This window comes from Salvelinus namaycush, chromosome 33, assembly GCF_016432855.1.
Source record: "Salvelinus namaycush isolate Seneca chromosome 33, SaNama_1.0, whole genome shotgun sequence".
NCBI classification, from domain to species: Eukaryota; Metazoa; Chordata; class Actinopteri; order Salmoniformes; family Salmonidae; genus Salvelinus; species Salvelinus namaycush.
The window spans coordinates 15,298,972-15,316,430 of NC_052339.1; the positions used below are offsets into that span (position 1 = coordinate 15,298,972).

The following is a 17,459-nucleotide window of genomic DNA, read 5'->3' on the forward strand; positions in this document are numbered from 1 at the left end:
CCATGATGTCATCCATGTGTGCTGGGGTTGTCATGGTGACCAGGGGGCCAGTTGAAAACAGCACTATTTTGTTTCCACAAAGACATTTATTTCCAGTGAGTGAGTTAGATGAAGAGCCATAGAACTCACTTGTATTATTTAAGCCATGAAAGGCCAGCCTTGTAGCATGTTCTAAGAAATTAGGTCTTCCTTGAAAATCATGTCAAAAGGAACCCCTGAAGAAAACCTGTGAGAACTTGTGCAGATCACAGGAAACTGTCTATCAACTACTTTCCATGCAGGCTTCAACCACATTCTATTTCAGCTCAGTCGAGGACACTAGTAACTATCGTACAGAGGAGAGAGAGCTGAAATCCAACTTCTCACTAAGAAATATATTTAAAAAATTGCATCAAAACTCATACCTATCAGGTAATGTCAAAAGTGTTGATGCATGTAGTGAGAACCAGTCACGGTGTACACTATCTCCAGAGTATAAGCAGAGTCAGAGGTCCATCTGTCTCCTGCTCCCTGTCCATGTGGTGAGTCAGTAGAGCACAGCAGAGGAAACTGATACTTCCTCCCAGAATTGAATAGGCCAACCCATCACCCATGACTACTAACACGCAACACTAATCACATGAAGGGGGTTCTGACCTCCTGACCTGACCTGACGATGCCTTTCCTGGAGTGGTCATCTGGGAGAACAGAAAACTCAGGCCAGGTCAACAGGGATCAGTTTCTCAGTTTCAACCTCTATCATTTAGATCCATTCAGTTTCCAAATGTTATGATGGTACTCTGATTAAAGTTCATTAAACCACACTAGCATCACATTATCTTGCACTGTTTCCCAAAGGGCGCCACCCACCTTGACGTAGTCGAAACTACAGACGCTGGTCCCCTCCAGGTCAAAGGTCATGAAGGTGTAGTTGATGGTGTTGCCCATGGAGGCCTGGATGGTCCAGCTACACAGGGAGTTGTGGGGGTAGGTGTTGGGGTAGTTCAGAGACTCTATCTGCCCACGCGCCTGGTTGGCGATCAGCACACCTTGACAGTCTAAGGAAGACAGAGAGTGAGCTCATAGTAATGGGATTTAGTCAATTTAGCAGTATTCAATTTACTAGATTTCATGCTGATATATTTGCTTGTTACCTAAATATATTCCAATATTAAATGGAAAATGAACTAAATGCACATTGTGTTTTTGGACAGAAATGTCAAGCTTAAGCATGAGAGCCAACAAAAAGGCAGACATTGTACTTTTCAACTGAGAGTCAACCTGAAACTGAGATTTTTCCAGGAATAACTAAATAAAGTTTCAGAGCAGAGCTGACCTCTCTGTATAAACCTAAGTGACAATTAGTGTTCAAGGGACAGAATGAGAACATGAGTCCAGGGCCAAATTGGAAAGCGGTGTTACAGAAACAAAACAAGATAGAGTTCACGAAGAGTGACCTCTTGTCCTTTCAGCATGACTTCCAGAAAGCCCATTTGACAAGACTGACAATAAGAACAAAAGCCAGTCCCCACTCTGACATTCTTTTGTAGTGCGAGTACCTCTGGCAACTCGGTCTCCTCACCTCTCGAATCTCAAGAGTGCGTTCCCTAACCCCATTTCCATGGAAACCAAACAAAAGGCACCCTGGGATACCACTGTAAGCCACTTAGGCATGGTACGGCATGAACTGCAGTAAGGTTCACTGTATCTCAAGATTCAAACGTAACTATGTCAAAGTAAACGTGTACAAATTGGATAACAAGAAAGTAAAATGGAACCTACAAAATGATAACAAAATCAACATGAGCGTACCAGCTCAAGCAGCAAACAGAGATGGCTGAATGTCTTTGGAAAGCCAGATGGCTTATAATCACCCAACAGCTCCATTAGGACACATTGACACATCATTTACATGGAGTGGCTACTGGGGAGGTATATTTGTGTAAAGCTAGACTCGTGTGTGTGTGTGTGTGTGTGTGTGTGTGTGTGTGTGTGTGTGTGTGTGTGTGTGTGTGTGTGTGTGTGTGTGTGTGTGTGTGTGTGTGATAGATGCTTACTGGTTGTATACATGGCCACGAAGCCTCCAGCTGCGACGACACTGTCTGTGCGTAGTTTCACATAGAGCTCACTCCTACTGGAGTTGATTGGGGCAGGCAACTGAGACCCACACAGGTTGGCCAGCTGTGGAGCATTAGTGCTGTTCCCATCGTACACCTACGGACAGACGGGCGGACAGATGGGCAGGCAGGCAGGCAGACAGACATTTTGTTAGATATCGAAAGGGGCAAGGGATATGCTTTTCTTTCAGCAACGTCATGAACACATATTGTCTCTCGTGTTCAATTTCAGTTTGTACTGACTGACTGTTATGTGGGTGTGATAACCTTGAACAGTGCTCTGTACTCACGGCCAGGTAGTCATATGTACAGCTGGTGCTGGACTCCAGATCGAAGTCACCAAAGCTGAGAGTGATCAGGCTCCCAGCGCCGGCCTTGATCAGCCAGTAGCACTCAGCGTTAGTGTGGTAGGGTAGGGGGTAGTTAGGAGAGGAGAACCCTCCTGAACTGGTGGTCAGAGTACCTCCACAGCCTAGGTTGGGAAAGGGCAGGAACAAAAGGAGAGGAATAGGAGGAGAGAGGTACAAACAGAGGGATGGAGTTAAGATTCTGAGTAGTTAAAGTATAGTACATTTTATGGTATGTATCACAATACCTGTTGAAGATGATGCTAATGAAATAGACATTTCTCCCACACACCCACCTGTCTGCGTGCCATCCCAGTGTGCCCTGAAGCCAGGGAAGGTGACAGAGGAGTCAGAACGGAACATGAGCCACAGGCGGTTGCTATGTGACACCATCATTGGAGGCCTCTGGTTGGAGCAGAACTTGCCAATCAGAGGAGAGGTTTCATAACCGCCATCTCTGTGGGACAGAGAGAACCGTGGGAGATACAAATAGTGGCATTTAAGTTGCTGGCTATATTAACAGCTTTCGTCTCGTCACGCTTGCTGACATAGTTCTCATTTGATTCTAATCACATTATTGTACATTGGTTTCACAGTCACTCACTTTGGCCTGGGTTTTCTTGCCTGGCTAGCTACTAATTACACCAAAATGACTGCTCAAGTGAAATTGAATCATACAACTGACAAACATCCTCCTGTAACAGCTGAATAAGATCAGGCTCATTATGACTGGGTGCTCACCTGATCTCTACATAGTCGAAAGCACAGTTGGGTGGTGAGCCCTCCATATTAAAGTCAGTGAAGTTGAGCATGATCTGCATGTTGACCCCAACAATGATCTTATAGATACACTGGCGGTTGGTGGGGTAGTTACTGGGAAAGTTAGGAGAGCTGAGTTCTCCTGTAGGGGAGGTGAACGTTTCACTACAGTCTGGGGAAGACATGAGAGGAATATGATTTAGTGAATATGAGGGGAAAGAGATGGGGTTAACATAAGGGTAGTCTTGCAGTACCAGACCTCAACACCAAATTCTCCTTCGACTGGAGTTGAGGAATAAGGGGGGAATGTTGTGTGCAGTAAATTACAGTACCATTCAAGCAAGAGGCAAAGCATTGGTCGAACTCGGATATAATCTTCTACTTTACTACTGCCATCTTTTCTGTTTGTTTTCTTGCTTTGTTTCGGTTATTTTGTTACAAAAGGTTTGAACCCCCTCTAACCCTGATATCTCATCTACTTTATGGGAAGTTATTTTCTATTTTTCTGTTAATTTGAATTCTTGATGTTGTCGAGGGTAACAGTACTCGTAGTGGCGGTGATTTTCTCTTCCTAACCCTCATATATCACACATTTTATGTGACTTTTTCTGTGAATGAATGCGTTGTTGGGGGGGGTTGTAAATGGAAATAGCGGTTGCCAAGGGTAACCGTAATGTTTCTTGTTGCTGAGGGTAACCGTACCGGTGGTGGCATCGATGGAGACATAGTTGGCAGAGAAGCCTTCGGTTGCTAGGCTGATGTCGGAGACAAAGAGGACAGTCATCAGGTTGTCTGTGCTGGTCAGAGAGGGAGGGACAGACCGACCGCAGTACCTGGAAAGAGATAGGCCAGATGCGGGGGGAAAAAACTGTCATTCTTTCCCAAACAATAAACCTGATCACTCACCAACAGAAGTTAACTGCAGTTTGAGTTGACGTCGAGTTGGAGTAAATTATCACGAGAGTGAATCACTTCTAGAGTGCATATTCACTTTGAATCTTGCCAATGTTCACACACATTAAAATTATTTAGGGTAATCACCATATTGCCACAGGTTCTTAAAACACCTTGACATGGGTTTGTTTGCGTGTACTGTACTCTACCTGCCAAGCTTGGTCCCAGTCGCCACAGTGCCATTGTCATACACCTCCACGTAGTCATAGTTACAGCTGATGTGGTACTCCATGTTGAAGGAGGTGAAGGACAGGCGGATGAGGTTGCCTGGGGCGACAGAGATGTACCAGGTGCAGTTGGCTCCATGGGGGTAGTTGTTGGGATGGCCAGGGCTGGTGAGGGAGCCCGATGGGGCATTAAGAGTAGCGCCACAACCTGGCATCGTGGTATCAAACAGGGAAACAGGCTCAACATTACTATTCTTTTTACACCTCATTCATAGTCAACACAATTCATATTTTTTTGAAATATTATACAGAGACAAAGGATTTGTCCCAGGACACATAGGCTCACAGATACCACTCACTGACAACACATACACACTACTAGATACTTGAGCTTTAAGTTAAGGCAGAATAAACTACATATCTCATGAGTGCCAGGGGCTTACCCTCCATAGCAGAGTCGTAGGCTGCGGTGAAGCCGTGGTTGGAGACAGACGAGTCAGTCTTGAAGCGGATGTACATGGACCTCTGGGTGGACTGGAGCATGGCTGGCATGGTGTTGCCACAGTATGTACCAATCAGAGGAGAGCTCACCGTGGAGCCGTCCCTTACCTGGGGGGGGGGGGGGGGGGGGGGGGGGGGGGGGAGAGAAAGAAAGAGAGAGAGAGAGAGAAAGAAAGAGCGAAAGAAAGAGAGCGAGGAAGAAAGAGCGAAAGAAAGAGAGTGAGAGAGAGAGAGAAAGAAAGGAGAGAGAGAGAGAAAGAAAGAGAGAAAGAGAGAAAGAAAGTGAGAGAGAGAGAACGAAAGGAGAGAGAGCGAGAGAGAGAAAGAAAGAAAGAAAGAGAGCGAGAGAGAGAGAGAAAGAAATAAAGAAAGAACATTTTGCATGAGGGTCTGCTATACAAATTGATGGAAAGTGGTGTTGGGGATTAAACATAGGATATTATAAAATACATGTATACAAACAACAAGTGTGCGGTTAAAACTGGCAAAACAACACACACATTTCTTTCCACAGGGCCTTAGGGTGAGACAGGGATGCAGCTTAAGCCCCACTCTCTTCAGCATATATACTGACTAGTACAAGGGTTCTAGAACAGTCTGCAGCACCCTGCCACATCCTACTAGAATTTGAAGTAAAATGTCTACTGTTTGCTGATTATCAGGTGCTTCTGTCCCCAACCAAGGACGGTCTACAGCAGCACCTAGATCTTCTGCACAGATTCTGTCAGACCTGGGCCCTGACAGTAAATCTCAGTAAGACAAAAATAATGGTGTTCCAAAAAAGGTCCAGTTGCCAGGACCACAAAAAACAAATCCCATCTAGACACCGTTGCCCTAGAGCACACAAAAACCGATACATATCTCATCCTAAACATTGGCGCCACAAGTAACTTCCACAAAGCTGTGAAGGATCTAAGAGACAAGGCAAGAAAGGCCTTCTATGCCATCAAAAGGAACATAACATTTTACATACCAATTAGGATCTGGCAAAAAATACTTGAATCGGTTATGGAACCCATTGCCCTTTATGGTTGTGAGGTCTAGGGTCCTCTCACAAATCAAGAATTCACAAAATGGGACAAACACCAAACTGAGACTGCATGCAGAATTCTGAAAAAATATCCTCCGTGTACAACGTAAAACACCAAATAACGCATGCAGAGGAGAATTAGACCGATACCCACTATTTATCAAAATACAGAAAAGAGCTGTTAAATTCTACAACCACCTAAAAAGAAGCTATTCTCAACCCTTCCATAACAAAGCCATCACCTACAGAGAAATAAACCTGGAGAAGAGTCCCCTTAACAAGCTGGTCCTGGGGCTCTGTTCACAAACACAAACAGACCCCACAGAGCCCCAGGAAAGCAACACACTTAGACCCAACCAAATCATGAGAATAATTACTTGACACACTGGAAAGAATTTACAAAAAAAACCTGAGCAAACTAGAATGCTATTTGGCCCTACAGTGGCAGAATTCCTGACTACTGTGACTGACCCAAAATTAAGGAAATATTTACTATGTACATACTCAGTGAGCATAGCCTTGCTATTGAGAAAGGCCACTGAAGGCAGACCTGGCTGTCAAAAGAAGACAGGCTATGTGCACACTGCCCACAAAATGAGGTGGAAACTGAGCTGCACTTCCTAACCTCCGGCCAACTGTATGACCATATTAGAGACATATATTTCCCTCAGATTACACAGACCCAAGATTTGTGACCTGTTGCCACAGACCAGTTACACGTGGTCTGCCACTGCGAGGACGATCAGCTGTCCGTCCTGTCTCCCTGTAGCGCTGTCTTAGGCGTATCACAGTATGGACATTGCAATTTATTGCTCTGGACCACATCTGCAGTCCTCATGCCTCCTTGCAGCATACCTAAGGCACGTTCATGCAGATGAGCAGGGACCCTGGGCATCTTTCTTTTGGAGTTTTTCAGAGTCAGTAGAAAGGCCTCTTTAGTGTCCTAGGTTTTCATAACTGTGACCTTAATTGCCTACCGTCTGTAAGCTGTTAGTGTCTTAACGACCGTTCCACAGGTGCACGTTCATTAATTGTTTATGGTTCATTGAACAAGCATGGGAAACAGTGTTTAAACCCTTTACAATGAAGATCTGTGAAGTTATTTGGATTTTTACAAATTATCTTTGAAAGACAGGGTCCTGAAAAAGGGATGTTTCTTTTTTGCTGAGTTTATGTTTCCCATAAACTAAAACCAAAAAAGCCCCTTAATTGAAATTGAGAGAGACAGAAAGAAAGAAAGAAAGAAAGAAAGAAAGAAAGAAAGAAAGAAAGAGAGAGAGAGAGAGAGAGAGGTGACGCTTATATCAGGTCACCTCGTCTCTTTAGAAATGTTTGTGTATGTAATGACAACAATAGTAAATATATATATGTACATTTTGATTTAACACTTTTTTGGTTACTACATGATTCCATATGTGTTATTTCATAGTTTTAATGTCTTCACTATTATTCTACAATGTAGAAAATAATAAAAATAAAGAAAAACCCTGGAATGAGTAGGTGTCCAAACTTTTGACTGGTACTGTATATTCATTGGCAATGTTTGACAATCAGAGGCAGAATTCAAGAATGAAAGGCTGGAGTGAATTTTGAATACCTCAACAAAGTCATATACACAGGAGCCACTCTCGATGTCGAAGGTGAGGAAGTTGAGGGTGACAACGTAGCCCTGTGGTTGGTTGATGACCCACTCACACTCCTTGTTGTGGGGGTAGGCATCAGGGTGGTAGGGGGACCGGATCTGACCCGTCCCAGAGAAGGTGCCACCACAGCCTGGGAAAGAGGGAACTCCATTGAGACAATTCTAGATGGCTATGCACAAACTAATTGGAAAAGGAGGTCAAGTTAATTCATTCTAATGGACTTCAAACCAGTTGCCAGATGATGAAAATTAACTGTAAAGACCTGTAAGAGAGCCTGCTAAATGACAAAACTGTAAATGTTCTTTTGGCTGAGATCACCATACACGACTGTTACACTTCACATACTGTATATGCAAATACGGAGCGAAGAGAACCAGCATTGGGAATCACACTGGATATTTATCCCAGGCCTTGACACTAAGTAGCCCAGTCTGACAGGCCATTTCCAGGTGCAGAAGATGGAGTGGAGGGTGGGCCATTAAAGTGCACACACACACACACACACACACACACACACACACACACACACACACACACACACACACACACACACACACACACACACACACACACACACACACACACACACACACACACACACACACACACACACAATTCACGGTGAGCGTCAAGAGTGTGTTTAATCACCAGAGATTGCCAATGCCGCAGGTAGACTTAAGGTTCAATAAGAGAGGTAGAGAACATTGAAGAGAACACCACTATGTCAATAACTCAATTTCGCTGATATAACCTCAGTCTCTCGAGCAGCTGTTAAATAACATACAGGCCAGGCATACAGACATATGAGATGGCCACACACACACACAAAACTGCATGGTGGGGGAGGGGGCAGAAGAAGCTGAATACACAACCCTTTTTATCCTTCACATAAAACCCTCACACTTTTAATAAGCTCTGCGAGGCAGCTGTGCTGAAATGTGATTACTACAGAGGTAGAGATCGGGGAGACGTGAGATTTTGACTGCTTAGAGACCAAGTGAGAAGCACTATATGGATGCAGTACATTATCAGTACCCCTATATGTCACCAGGTCATGATTTTTTGGCATATCTGAAGAGCTTGTGTTGGAGTTTGCCAGTGACAAGACGGTGAAGAGATAGTGTTTTGCCACTGGTGTGGTTAGACAGCGCTTGTGTTTCTCACCGACTTCGTATGTGGCCCTGAACCCGGCCCGGGTGATTGATCCGTCAGACTTGAAGCGGATCCAGAGAGCATTGGAGGAGGACAGGATGGGTGCAGGGATGGCATCGCCACAGTACTTCCCAATCAGAGGGCCTGTCTCTGTGGGACCATCACGGACCTGGGAAACACAACCAGGAGAGTCAAACACGAACAATGTTACGAGGACACAGAGATACAGGTAAACACATCATAGCTAATCCCCCTCCCAGAGACAAAGCACCTTGACACCACCAACAATCTCAATCACAAACACACACATGCACACACATAGTTTTGTATTGCTATCCTTGTGGGGACCAAAGAATTTATTCCCATCCAAAATCTTTTTTCCTTAACCCCAAACCCTTAACCTAACCATAACCCTAACCTTACCCCCCAAACTCCTAACCCTAAAACTATACCTAACTGTAATGCCTAACCCTAACCTTAATTCTAATCCTAAACCTAACCTAGCATTTTTCATTGTGGGGACTGGGAAATTGTCCCCAAATGTCTGAATTTCTTTGTTTTACTATCCCTGTGAGGACTTCTGGTACCCACAAGGATAGTTAAACAAAAACACACACACTACTGTACCTCCACATAGTCAAACCCACAACCGCTGTGGGACTCCAAGTCCACATGGGTGAAGTTGAGCGAGACAAACTCATTGGCCGGCAGGCGGATGATGTAGACACACTGGCGGTTGTGGGCGTAGTTATTGGGCCAGTTGGGGGAGATGATGATGCCCTCGCTCTCTGTAAAGGTTCCTCCACAACCAGGGTCAGCTAGAACAGAGAGAGCCGGACACATGACCTTCAGTTCTAGAGGGAGATCCTTTAGAATAGCCTAGTCCCAGATCACTTTGGGATGTTTAGCCGACTCCTATGGTCATTTATGGAACGACCATAGGAATGAGCAAAACAGCACAAAGATCTGGGACCAAGAAAAGCTGCATACGACATTGCAAAACATGGAGAATCCTTGTAATAATCCTATCCTTATGAAAGGTCAGTTGTTAACAGTAGTTGATATGACAGATCTCTTACATGGAGAGGTGGTGTATGTGATGTGGAAGCCACGGTCAGAGTTAGAGAAGTCCGAGTGGAACCGGATCCATGCTGCAGGTCCCGTGGTCTGGATTGGGGCGGGAGACACATTGTGGCAGTACTTATCTAGAACCGGATCTTCTGGGAGGAGACCATCCCGAATCTAGAACACAGAACACAGAACCAAGGGCAGACAACCGTTACAGTAACAGACCTAGAACTTTCACAGTTGCGGATGAAAATGAAAAATCTTAATATTCACATAATGTGTGGGGCTATAAATATATATACATATATATTCCATAGCTGAAGGGACATGTTGCCATGGTGCCTGCCTCACCTCCAGGTAGTCATAGTTACAGTCAGGGTGGTTTTCCAGGCTGAGGGTTCCGAAGGCAAAGGTGATGAGCAGGCCGGGGGCCACGTCAACCGTCCAATAGCAGTCGCGGTTGGGAGGGTAGTTGCCGGGGTAACCAGGTGAGTTGATGTTACCGTAGGTTTCGGTCAACTCCCCGCCACATACTGGAGGTGGAACAAACAGGTACATATTGCAGTGAGGAGAGGACTGCACATGTGTAACACCTGACTAAGCTATTTCAGGTAGATTGCAAATAATACATTTTGTCTAGGTCTCTTGCTAACACAGACACACACAGGCACACACAAGCCCAAGCACACACAAGCACAGGCACACACCTGGTGTCTGTGAGGTCCAGGCCACAGTGAAGCCGCCTGCGTTGACGGAATGGTCAGAGCGGAACCAAAAGTACAATGCATTGTGGGAGCTGAAGAGCTCTGCGGGGGAGCTGGTACCGCAGTACTTCCCTAACTGATAGGCCGAGGCGCTCTCGCCATCGTGGATCTGAAGGAAGTCGAAGTTGCAGTTGGCACTGTTCTCCAGCTCAAAGTGAGGGAAGGTGATCCGCAGAATCTGGGAAGAAATGAACACCACAGTATTAACACAGCATTAAAGAACTATTCCACTTCTCTTGTACTCACTCATCTTCTATAGCTACTTGGCGTGCACAATGAAAATAACAAATGTTCTAAATGTCACAAAAATGCTTATTCCATGGGATACTGCATTACTACTGATGTAACAGCATGGAAGAGCATATGCCAAACTCTTTGTTAGACTGTGAGTCCAGTCTTGTCATGTGTAGTCTGGTCCAGGACCTGCTGCGTGTAAGTGACTGTGTGGCATTAGATTACACCGACCTTGTTGGCGTCTGTTCTGATGACCCAGGCACAGCTGACCTGGTGGTCATACTGGTCACTACCAGGGGTATTGGGGTAGCTGAATGTACCAGCCGGGCCAGTCAGGTAGCCTCCACACACTGACAACACACACACACACACACACAGGTAAGTGAAGCACACAGTACACACACTGTACATACACAGCAAAACTCCCTGAAGTAAGTCACTTTCTCTTTATCATTCCATAAAGACACAGATATACATGCAAAGCAGTGACGGCACGAGCACATGCACGCACACACACCTTGCTGTGCGGTCTGGCAGGTTGGCCCTGTCCACTGGTCAGTGCAGGTACAGGTGAATCCATTGAGTCCATCGTTGCAGGTACCTCCGTTCTGACATGGGTTGCTGGCACACTCATTGACATACTGGTCACAGTTCACCCCTCCCCAGCCAGGACTACAGGTACACAGATACCCTGTGGAAGTAGGCTGGGGGGGGGGGGGGGGGGGGGACATACAGCAAAAATGTTACCAAAACTCAATTATAAACTGGGTTTGTTCAAGCCCTGAATGCTGATTGACTGTCAACTGTAGTATATCAGTCCGTATACCACGTGTACGACAAAACATGTATTTTTACTGGTCTAACTAGGTTGGTACCCAGTTTATAATAGCAATAAGGCACCTTGGGTGTTTGTGGTATATGGCCAATTTACCACGGCTAAGGGCTGTATCCAGGCACTCCACATTGTGTCGTGCTTAAGAACAGCCCTTAGCTGTGGTATATTGGCCACATACCACACCCCCTCATGCCTTACTGCTTAAATAATATACTGTATAGATGAAAACTGGACAAATCATAGGTTAAGGAGTAAAATCCTGGTCCTGAGAAACTGTGAAGCTGCTAGAGTCCCATGTAACCCACGCTCACCACACACTGTCCGTTGACACATGGATTGTTGGTCTGACAGATATTGCTGCTCTGGGTGCATCCTGTTGGGCCGTAGCCATTTCCTGTGTAGTCTGGGGGACAGGTGCACACTGGGAGGGTGGAGCCTGGAAGCACAGAGACATGGTCAGGATACCTGATTAACTCACTCATCATAACATTAAAAGACACAGGTGCATTTACTGGACTGGGTATAAAGATGAGGGAGAATGGATACAGCACGAACAAGGACAATTTGTTAGGGAGAGTTGGTTTATTTCTCTAACTACCATGCAACAAAAGTATACTACATTTCCTCCCATAGGTGAATAGGTCATTGATCTCTGGTGTCTCTGGTCTCTCAGCACTCCACCCTCTACTCATGAGATAGCATCATAATCTAGTCTCCTGGCTGTAACAGTCATTATAGTGGATGTCAGCCATCAGGAGGTGAGAGAGAGCAGAGCTGTCAACGCCTGCTATAATGGCCCCGTCTTATCCTCACGGCCAGTGGTCATCAGGTATGTGCGCACGTTTACCTGGAGTGGAAGAGCAGGTAGCAAGTGGGTAGCAGCCTCCATTGTTATTGGCACAGATGTTAGCCTGAGTGCAGGTTCTCCCATCTCCTTCATAGCCTGGATACAGATCAATCAATTAACCAATCAATCCACCAATGAACCAGTGGGTCTATACAGCAGTCAAAAAGCAACATTTTGAATGATAAAAAAGGGCCATAAAATACTGTTGAGCACAATGACTAATTATGAGAGACAGACAGGGACAGACAGAGGAGAGGTCGACAAAGTGAGATTGAAAAAGAGAGAGACTGAGCCAGAGGGGTAGAGAGCATACACACAGAGATCTCTGAATGGGGCTAGCGCTGAACACACTACATAGTCAGGCATCTGCTTTTCATCAGAGCTATATTACTGAAAACTACCAGGAGTCAGCTAGCATCCACCTGCCAGCTGGCATCCGGCGTAACCACGGACAGGAAAACAAGGACAGCTTTCTTCTGTGGTACACCAAATCCACCAGCTCAGTTTTGACTTTCAAACCAAGGGTTGTGTAAGGACACTATTACAGTAACCTGACCAAGACCATGTTGGTCTAAATGTTGTGTGTGTGTCACCAAGAGATCAGTTGTAGCAATAGAGAACCTTTTCTAACTCCTAGAGAAATACCAGAAAACAGTACAGAGAGGAAGGTAAAGAAAGAAGAGGATCCAGAAGAGATTCCTCCAGATACAGATATGGGTACCTGGAGGACAGGTTCCACAGTGGAAGGAGCCCATGGTATTGAGACACTGGACCATAGGAGTAGTGGAGCATCCTCCGTTATTAGTGGAACACTCATTCACATCCAGACAGCTGTAGCCGTTGCCCTGCCATCCTGGGGGAATGCACAACAAACAGTGCTAAGGACATTTACTGTAATACAGGAAATCGTTGTTTATTACACAGTTAGGCATAGGCATATTATTCAAGGTTACATTCACATTTAGTTTACAGATGCATTGTTTATGGTAATGATATACAAGCAAGCATAACATTTATTCTTTACTGATGCACACACACACACATTATGCACAATAAGCATCACAAAGATCCACACATCTTCACACACAGACCAGCCTGTGTTCCTCTGTAGAGTTCAGTTAATCGCGATGGGGCTGTTCCCAGAGTAAAGAAATAGGACCCAGATCCCTTAATGTCAGAGTATCACCTGAGAGGGGCAGTCCCGCAAGGAGCTAAGGACAGCCGTTTCCAAATGATATTCAATAACGCTCACGAATCGCAAATCTTGTACTTTCTTGTACTTCCAAGTTCAAACCCAAGAAATACAGTAAAGTACAGATTTGCTGGAGCAATGTCTTTGTCTTAAGAAGTACTCTTGTATAACTGAATTTGAGAGCACTTCGACTCAAGATCAAAACATGCTATTTTGGAAGACGGAAGAAGCATCCATCTGGCAACCACATGGAGGTAACCAACTATGTCAGCCATTTTGGGTCAGCAAACATCAGTTTCCTCAGACCTAATGCACAATACCATTGATGATAAGGAAACTGTGAGCACTGAGCGGCTCTCACCAGCAGGACAGGAGCCGCAGTAGAAGGAGCCCTGGGTGTTGTAACAGGTCACAGGGGGGTTGGGGGAGCAAGGCTTCTGGGCAAGGCTACACTCATCCACGTCTGAGATACAGGCCGGGTTGCCGGCTGGGGCCATCCAACCATCATCACAAACACACTTAAACTTGGGCTGGAAGGAAATAACACAACATGGCATGGCCTGGATTAATGTCAACTCCCATGAATAGAATATGTACAGAATGTGTACCGAGCACATTTAGATGCACTAGTAGTGAATCACTGATGTGATATGACCTGCGTCATAGAAATACAGTCATTCTAGAGTCAATCTATGTCCATGATGTTCATGGCCTACTGAGCCGAGACTCAATAAGATTAGCAAAGGGCCTTTAAAAAAAAAAGAGGATGAAGGCATCTCTGCCTATAAATAATTTAATTGATTCGATATTCAACGGATAAATGGTTATAGCTACTCCCATGTAAGACCACTGGCACTGTACTACTGGTAATGGATTGGTCCCTACTACTCTAATGCAGGTCTCAGATCTATCATCACTATGAAAAATAAGTGTTTCATTGCTCTAGTCTACTCTAATAAAATTAAATAAACATTAAGGCTATGGTAGCTAGCAGTGCTAAATCTAATCTAGTAATTGCTTTCTTCACAGGGCATTTATCACATTAAACTAATTGTTTGAAGCCAAGGGACCAGGGTGAAGACGTTGGCTGAAATAAATGACCTTGTCTAGACAGTCTTCATTAATTAAATGAAAGTATCTTTGGCTAGTTAAACAGGGCAGGCTACAGCTAAGAAAAAAATTCGGACAATTCTGTTTTTATACAGATGAGATCCATGAAATCAAATAGGAGACCACCACTGTTGAATGATGATTGACAGTTACCACGTTCGGTGTGATTCTGTCTGCGTCGATGCATGTCCCATGGACACACAGGTCCTGAGCAGCACCCTGACAGTCGTCATAGCGGGTCGTACACAGGGTACCAGACCACTCTGGTGAACAGGCGCAACTGGAAGAGAAATACAAGAAGACAGATTCAGTGTGTGTGTGTGTGTGTGTGTGTGTCTCTCTCTCAGTGTGTGTGTGTGGCCTCACGTAAAGGATCCAGGGGTGTTGATACAAGTGGCTCCATTCTGACATCCCTGAGAGGTCCCGACAAAGATCTGGCACTCATTCACATCCACAGCACAGATGGAACCCTGCAGACACACAAAACAAGATTTAAACAGGAATAACACATATATGCAGCTTTGCGCACACTCCCTCTCTCTCACTCTGTGTCAACTCCAGTGTCCACTTACCCCCCAGTTGCTGGGGCACATGCAGTGAAAAGAGTCCAGCAGGTCTAGACAGGTGGCTCCATTCTGACAGGGATTACTGGTACATGTCTTTCTCTGGACCGTCTTAGAGAGGCAGGGAGAGAAAGAAGGAGAGGACAGAAGCAGAGGAAGGGTGAGAGGAAGAGGGTAAGGGGTTTGGAGTTAGGGAAATTATTATTTGTTATAATAAGAGTAAGATTCATCATACTCAATATGTAACATGTAAGAAGTAGGCCCTACTGTACTTACCTGTTCTAGTGCTGTCACTTTAGTTTCAAGTGATGACACCTTTGTGTTGAGCGTATTGAGTTGGTTAGTGACATCAGGGGACGTTCCACCTCCATTTTGTTTTATAATGTCAATGTCAGCTTTGTTTGTTTTGATCTGAAATTATACGAAGTAAGAAGTAAATGAGACTTGGTATGGAAAATTTGATGTAAAATGTTTCTTCACCATTATTAAATTAATGTTTCTAAAGAGTAATAACCATGCTACAATAAAATTAGATATTAATACATTTTGATCTTTGGTCAAATGCTGGTTGAATTGCAGAGTCTGCTCTTTCTAAGTTGTTAATGATTCATAGTATCATGTGAAAACACTCGCTTATAGAGATGTTGAGAGACAGAACAAAGTCCTGAACAGATGGAATATTTTGAAGAATGTGCTTTTTGGGCATATTTTCCTAAAGATAGTTATGTGAACAAGATAAGTGGATAAGAAAACTAAATCACTTCCCAATGTTCCAATTACCATATCCATGGTGATATCCACCACTTGATCTGATATGATTTCTACAACTTTAGCTGGAAAAAAACAGTAACAAAGATGGATGCCTTTCGAAAAGACGGTACAAAACATGAAAACATTTCTACAAATTGTCTGTCAATGTGAATATGTTTATCCATTTAAGACTTTCTCTCGCGTGTGTGTACCTGACTCATCAGCTGAGTGAGGTCCTCATTTCCCACTTTGACACTGCCTGACCCTGAGGGCTGGAAGCGGATCTCTTTGTTATGGGTGGAGAAGACCAGGTGACCGTTCTCTGATACCATGCGTGGCCTAGGAGGACCAGATATTTATTTCAAATCATTAATTTACATGTGAACCGATTTAATGTATCAACATTTTAATTGTATATACACAACATGTACCACTATACAGAAGATATCATATAGCATGTAGATTAGGTACTAAACGCTGTTCATTTATATTTTTCAATGACAAATGAGCTCATTCTCCAATAGCAATAGATTAAATTCACCCTTTGGAGGTGATGCTTGGTTGAGCTTTGAAGATCAGAGTTGCTTGACTGAAGCGAAAATATTTGCAGATAACTACATTTTTACCCGTTGCAATAATGTAAAGTTTATGTAACAAATTCAATCACTTTAAATAATTATTACATTACACAACTGCTTTTAGCAGACACTGCATTCTTTCAAATTAACAAAAGAAAACTATAACCACAATTCCAACAACCACTGGCCATCACTAAAATCCTCTTTCATCATCAAACTCACTGGTCATTACTGATGTCCCTCTTGCTGCGAGGTCCTTGGGCGGCGTGCTCCCCTTGGTCACACTGTAGTCCAACCAGGAAGAGGAGGCCGAAGAGCAACCAGGAGAGCTGCTGTATCCGAGCCATGCTGAGAGAGTCTGGTCCCTGGACACCCGCTCTTCAGACACTATACTGACGTACAGACCTGATGTAACACTCTAATGCCTCTAGAAAGGGACAGGGGAGGACAGGGGTGCACTTTGTCCCCACTGGTCTTCTTCTGGAAGCAGGCAATGGCAGCCACATAGAACCATAAAACACCCAAACCTACCCAACGATGAAAGGGGGAGGGAGGGGGGGGGGCATTTTAAACACAATTACATACCGGTTATGTCCTTTTATTGGGTGATTGACACGAGCCATCACATGATTTAAGAGATGAATAACCAGAGGTTAGGGATCGGCTGGAGTGAACGTTAGTTAGCTAACAGTAACACATGCAGGGACCTGGCTGTTTGAAGCCTCTTCCTTAGTGTATGGTTCAAATGAGTGTACGGTCCAAAGGAGATGAGGAGTTTCTCTCATCTATAAAAGATTAAAGGTTTTTGAACTTCCTTGATAAACGAGGAAGGCTCAAATCATATTCATAATTACTGCCAAAAAGAAGAT

At 44.5% G+C, this 17,459-nt stretch overlaps 1 protein-coding gene across 1 annotated transcript in view; it reads right to left on the reverse strand.

Annotated features, from left to right (window-relative positions):
• cubn (cubilin (intrinsic factor-cobalamin receptor)) overlaps nt 1-16,937 on the reverse strand; it is a 52,866-nt gene extending 35,929 nt beyond the window's left edge. Inside the window, exons 1-26 of the mRNA XM_038972663.1 lie at nt 16,813-16,937; nt 16,225-16,351; nt 15,539-15,673; nt 15,272-15,373; nt 15,066-15,169; nt 14,853-14,979; nt 13,951-14,119; nt 13,119-13,250; nt 12,398-12,493; nt 11,862-11,986; nt 11,233-11,419; nt 10,947-11,065; nt 10,425-10,659; nt 10,069-10,250; nt 9,729-9,891; nt 9,277-9,467; nt 8,662-8,818; nt 7,452-7,627; nt 4,767-4,932; nt 4,306-4,531; nt 3,905-4,035; nt 3,185-3,374; nt 2,740-2,900; nt 2,387-2,568; nt 2,037-2,193; nt 850-1,037 (exon numbers count right to left, since the gene is read on the reverse strand). Of these exons, the coding sequence (XP_038828591.1) occupies nt 850-1,037; nt 2,037-2,193; nt 2,387-2,568; nt 2,740-2,900; nt 3,185-3,374; nt 3,905-4,035; nt 4,306-4,531; nt 4,767-4,932; nt 7,452-7,627; nt 8,662-8,818; nt 9,277-9,467; nt 9,729-9,891; nt 10,069-10,250; nt 10,425-10,659; nt 10,947-11,065; nt 11,233-11,419; nt 11,862-11,986; nt 12,398-12,493; nt 13,119-13,250; nt 13,951-14,119; nt 14,853-14,979; nt 15,066-15,169; nt 15,272-15,373; nt 15,539-15,673; nt 16,225-16,351; nt 16,813-16,937 (4,053 nt within the window). The remainder of the gene's footprint in view (nt 1-849; nt 1,038-2,036; nt 2,194-2,386; nt 2,569-2,739; nt 2,901-3,184; nt 3,375-3,904; nt 4,036-4,305; nt 4,532-4,766; nt 4,933-7,451; nt 7,628-8,661; nt 8,819-9,276; nt 9,468-9,728; nt 9,892-10,068; nt 10,251-10,424; nt 10,660-10,946; nt 11,066-11,232; nt 11,420-11,861; nt 11,987-12,397; nt 12,494-13,118; nt 13,251-13,950; nt 14,120-14,852; nt 14,980-15,065; nt 15,170-15,271; nt 15,374-15,538; nt 15,674-16,224; nt 16,352-16,812) is intronic.
• Between the last annotated feature and the right edge of the window lie 522 nt (nt 16,938-17,459).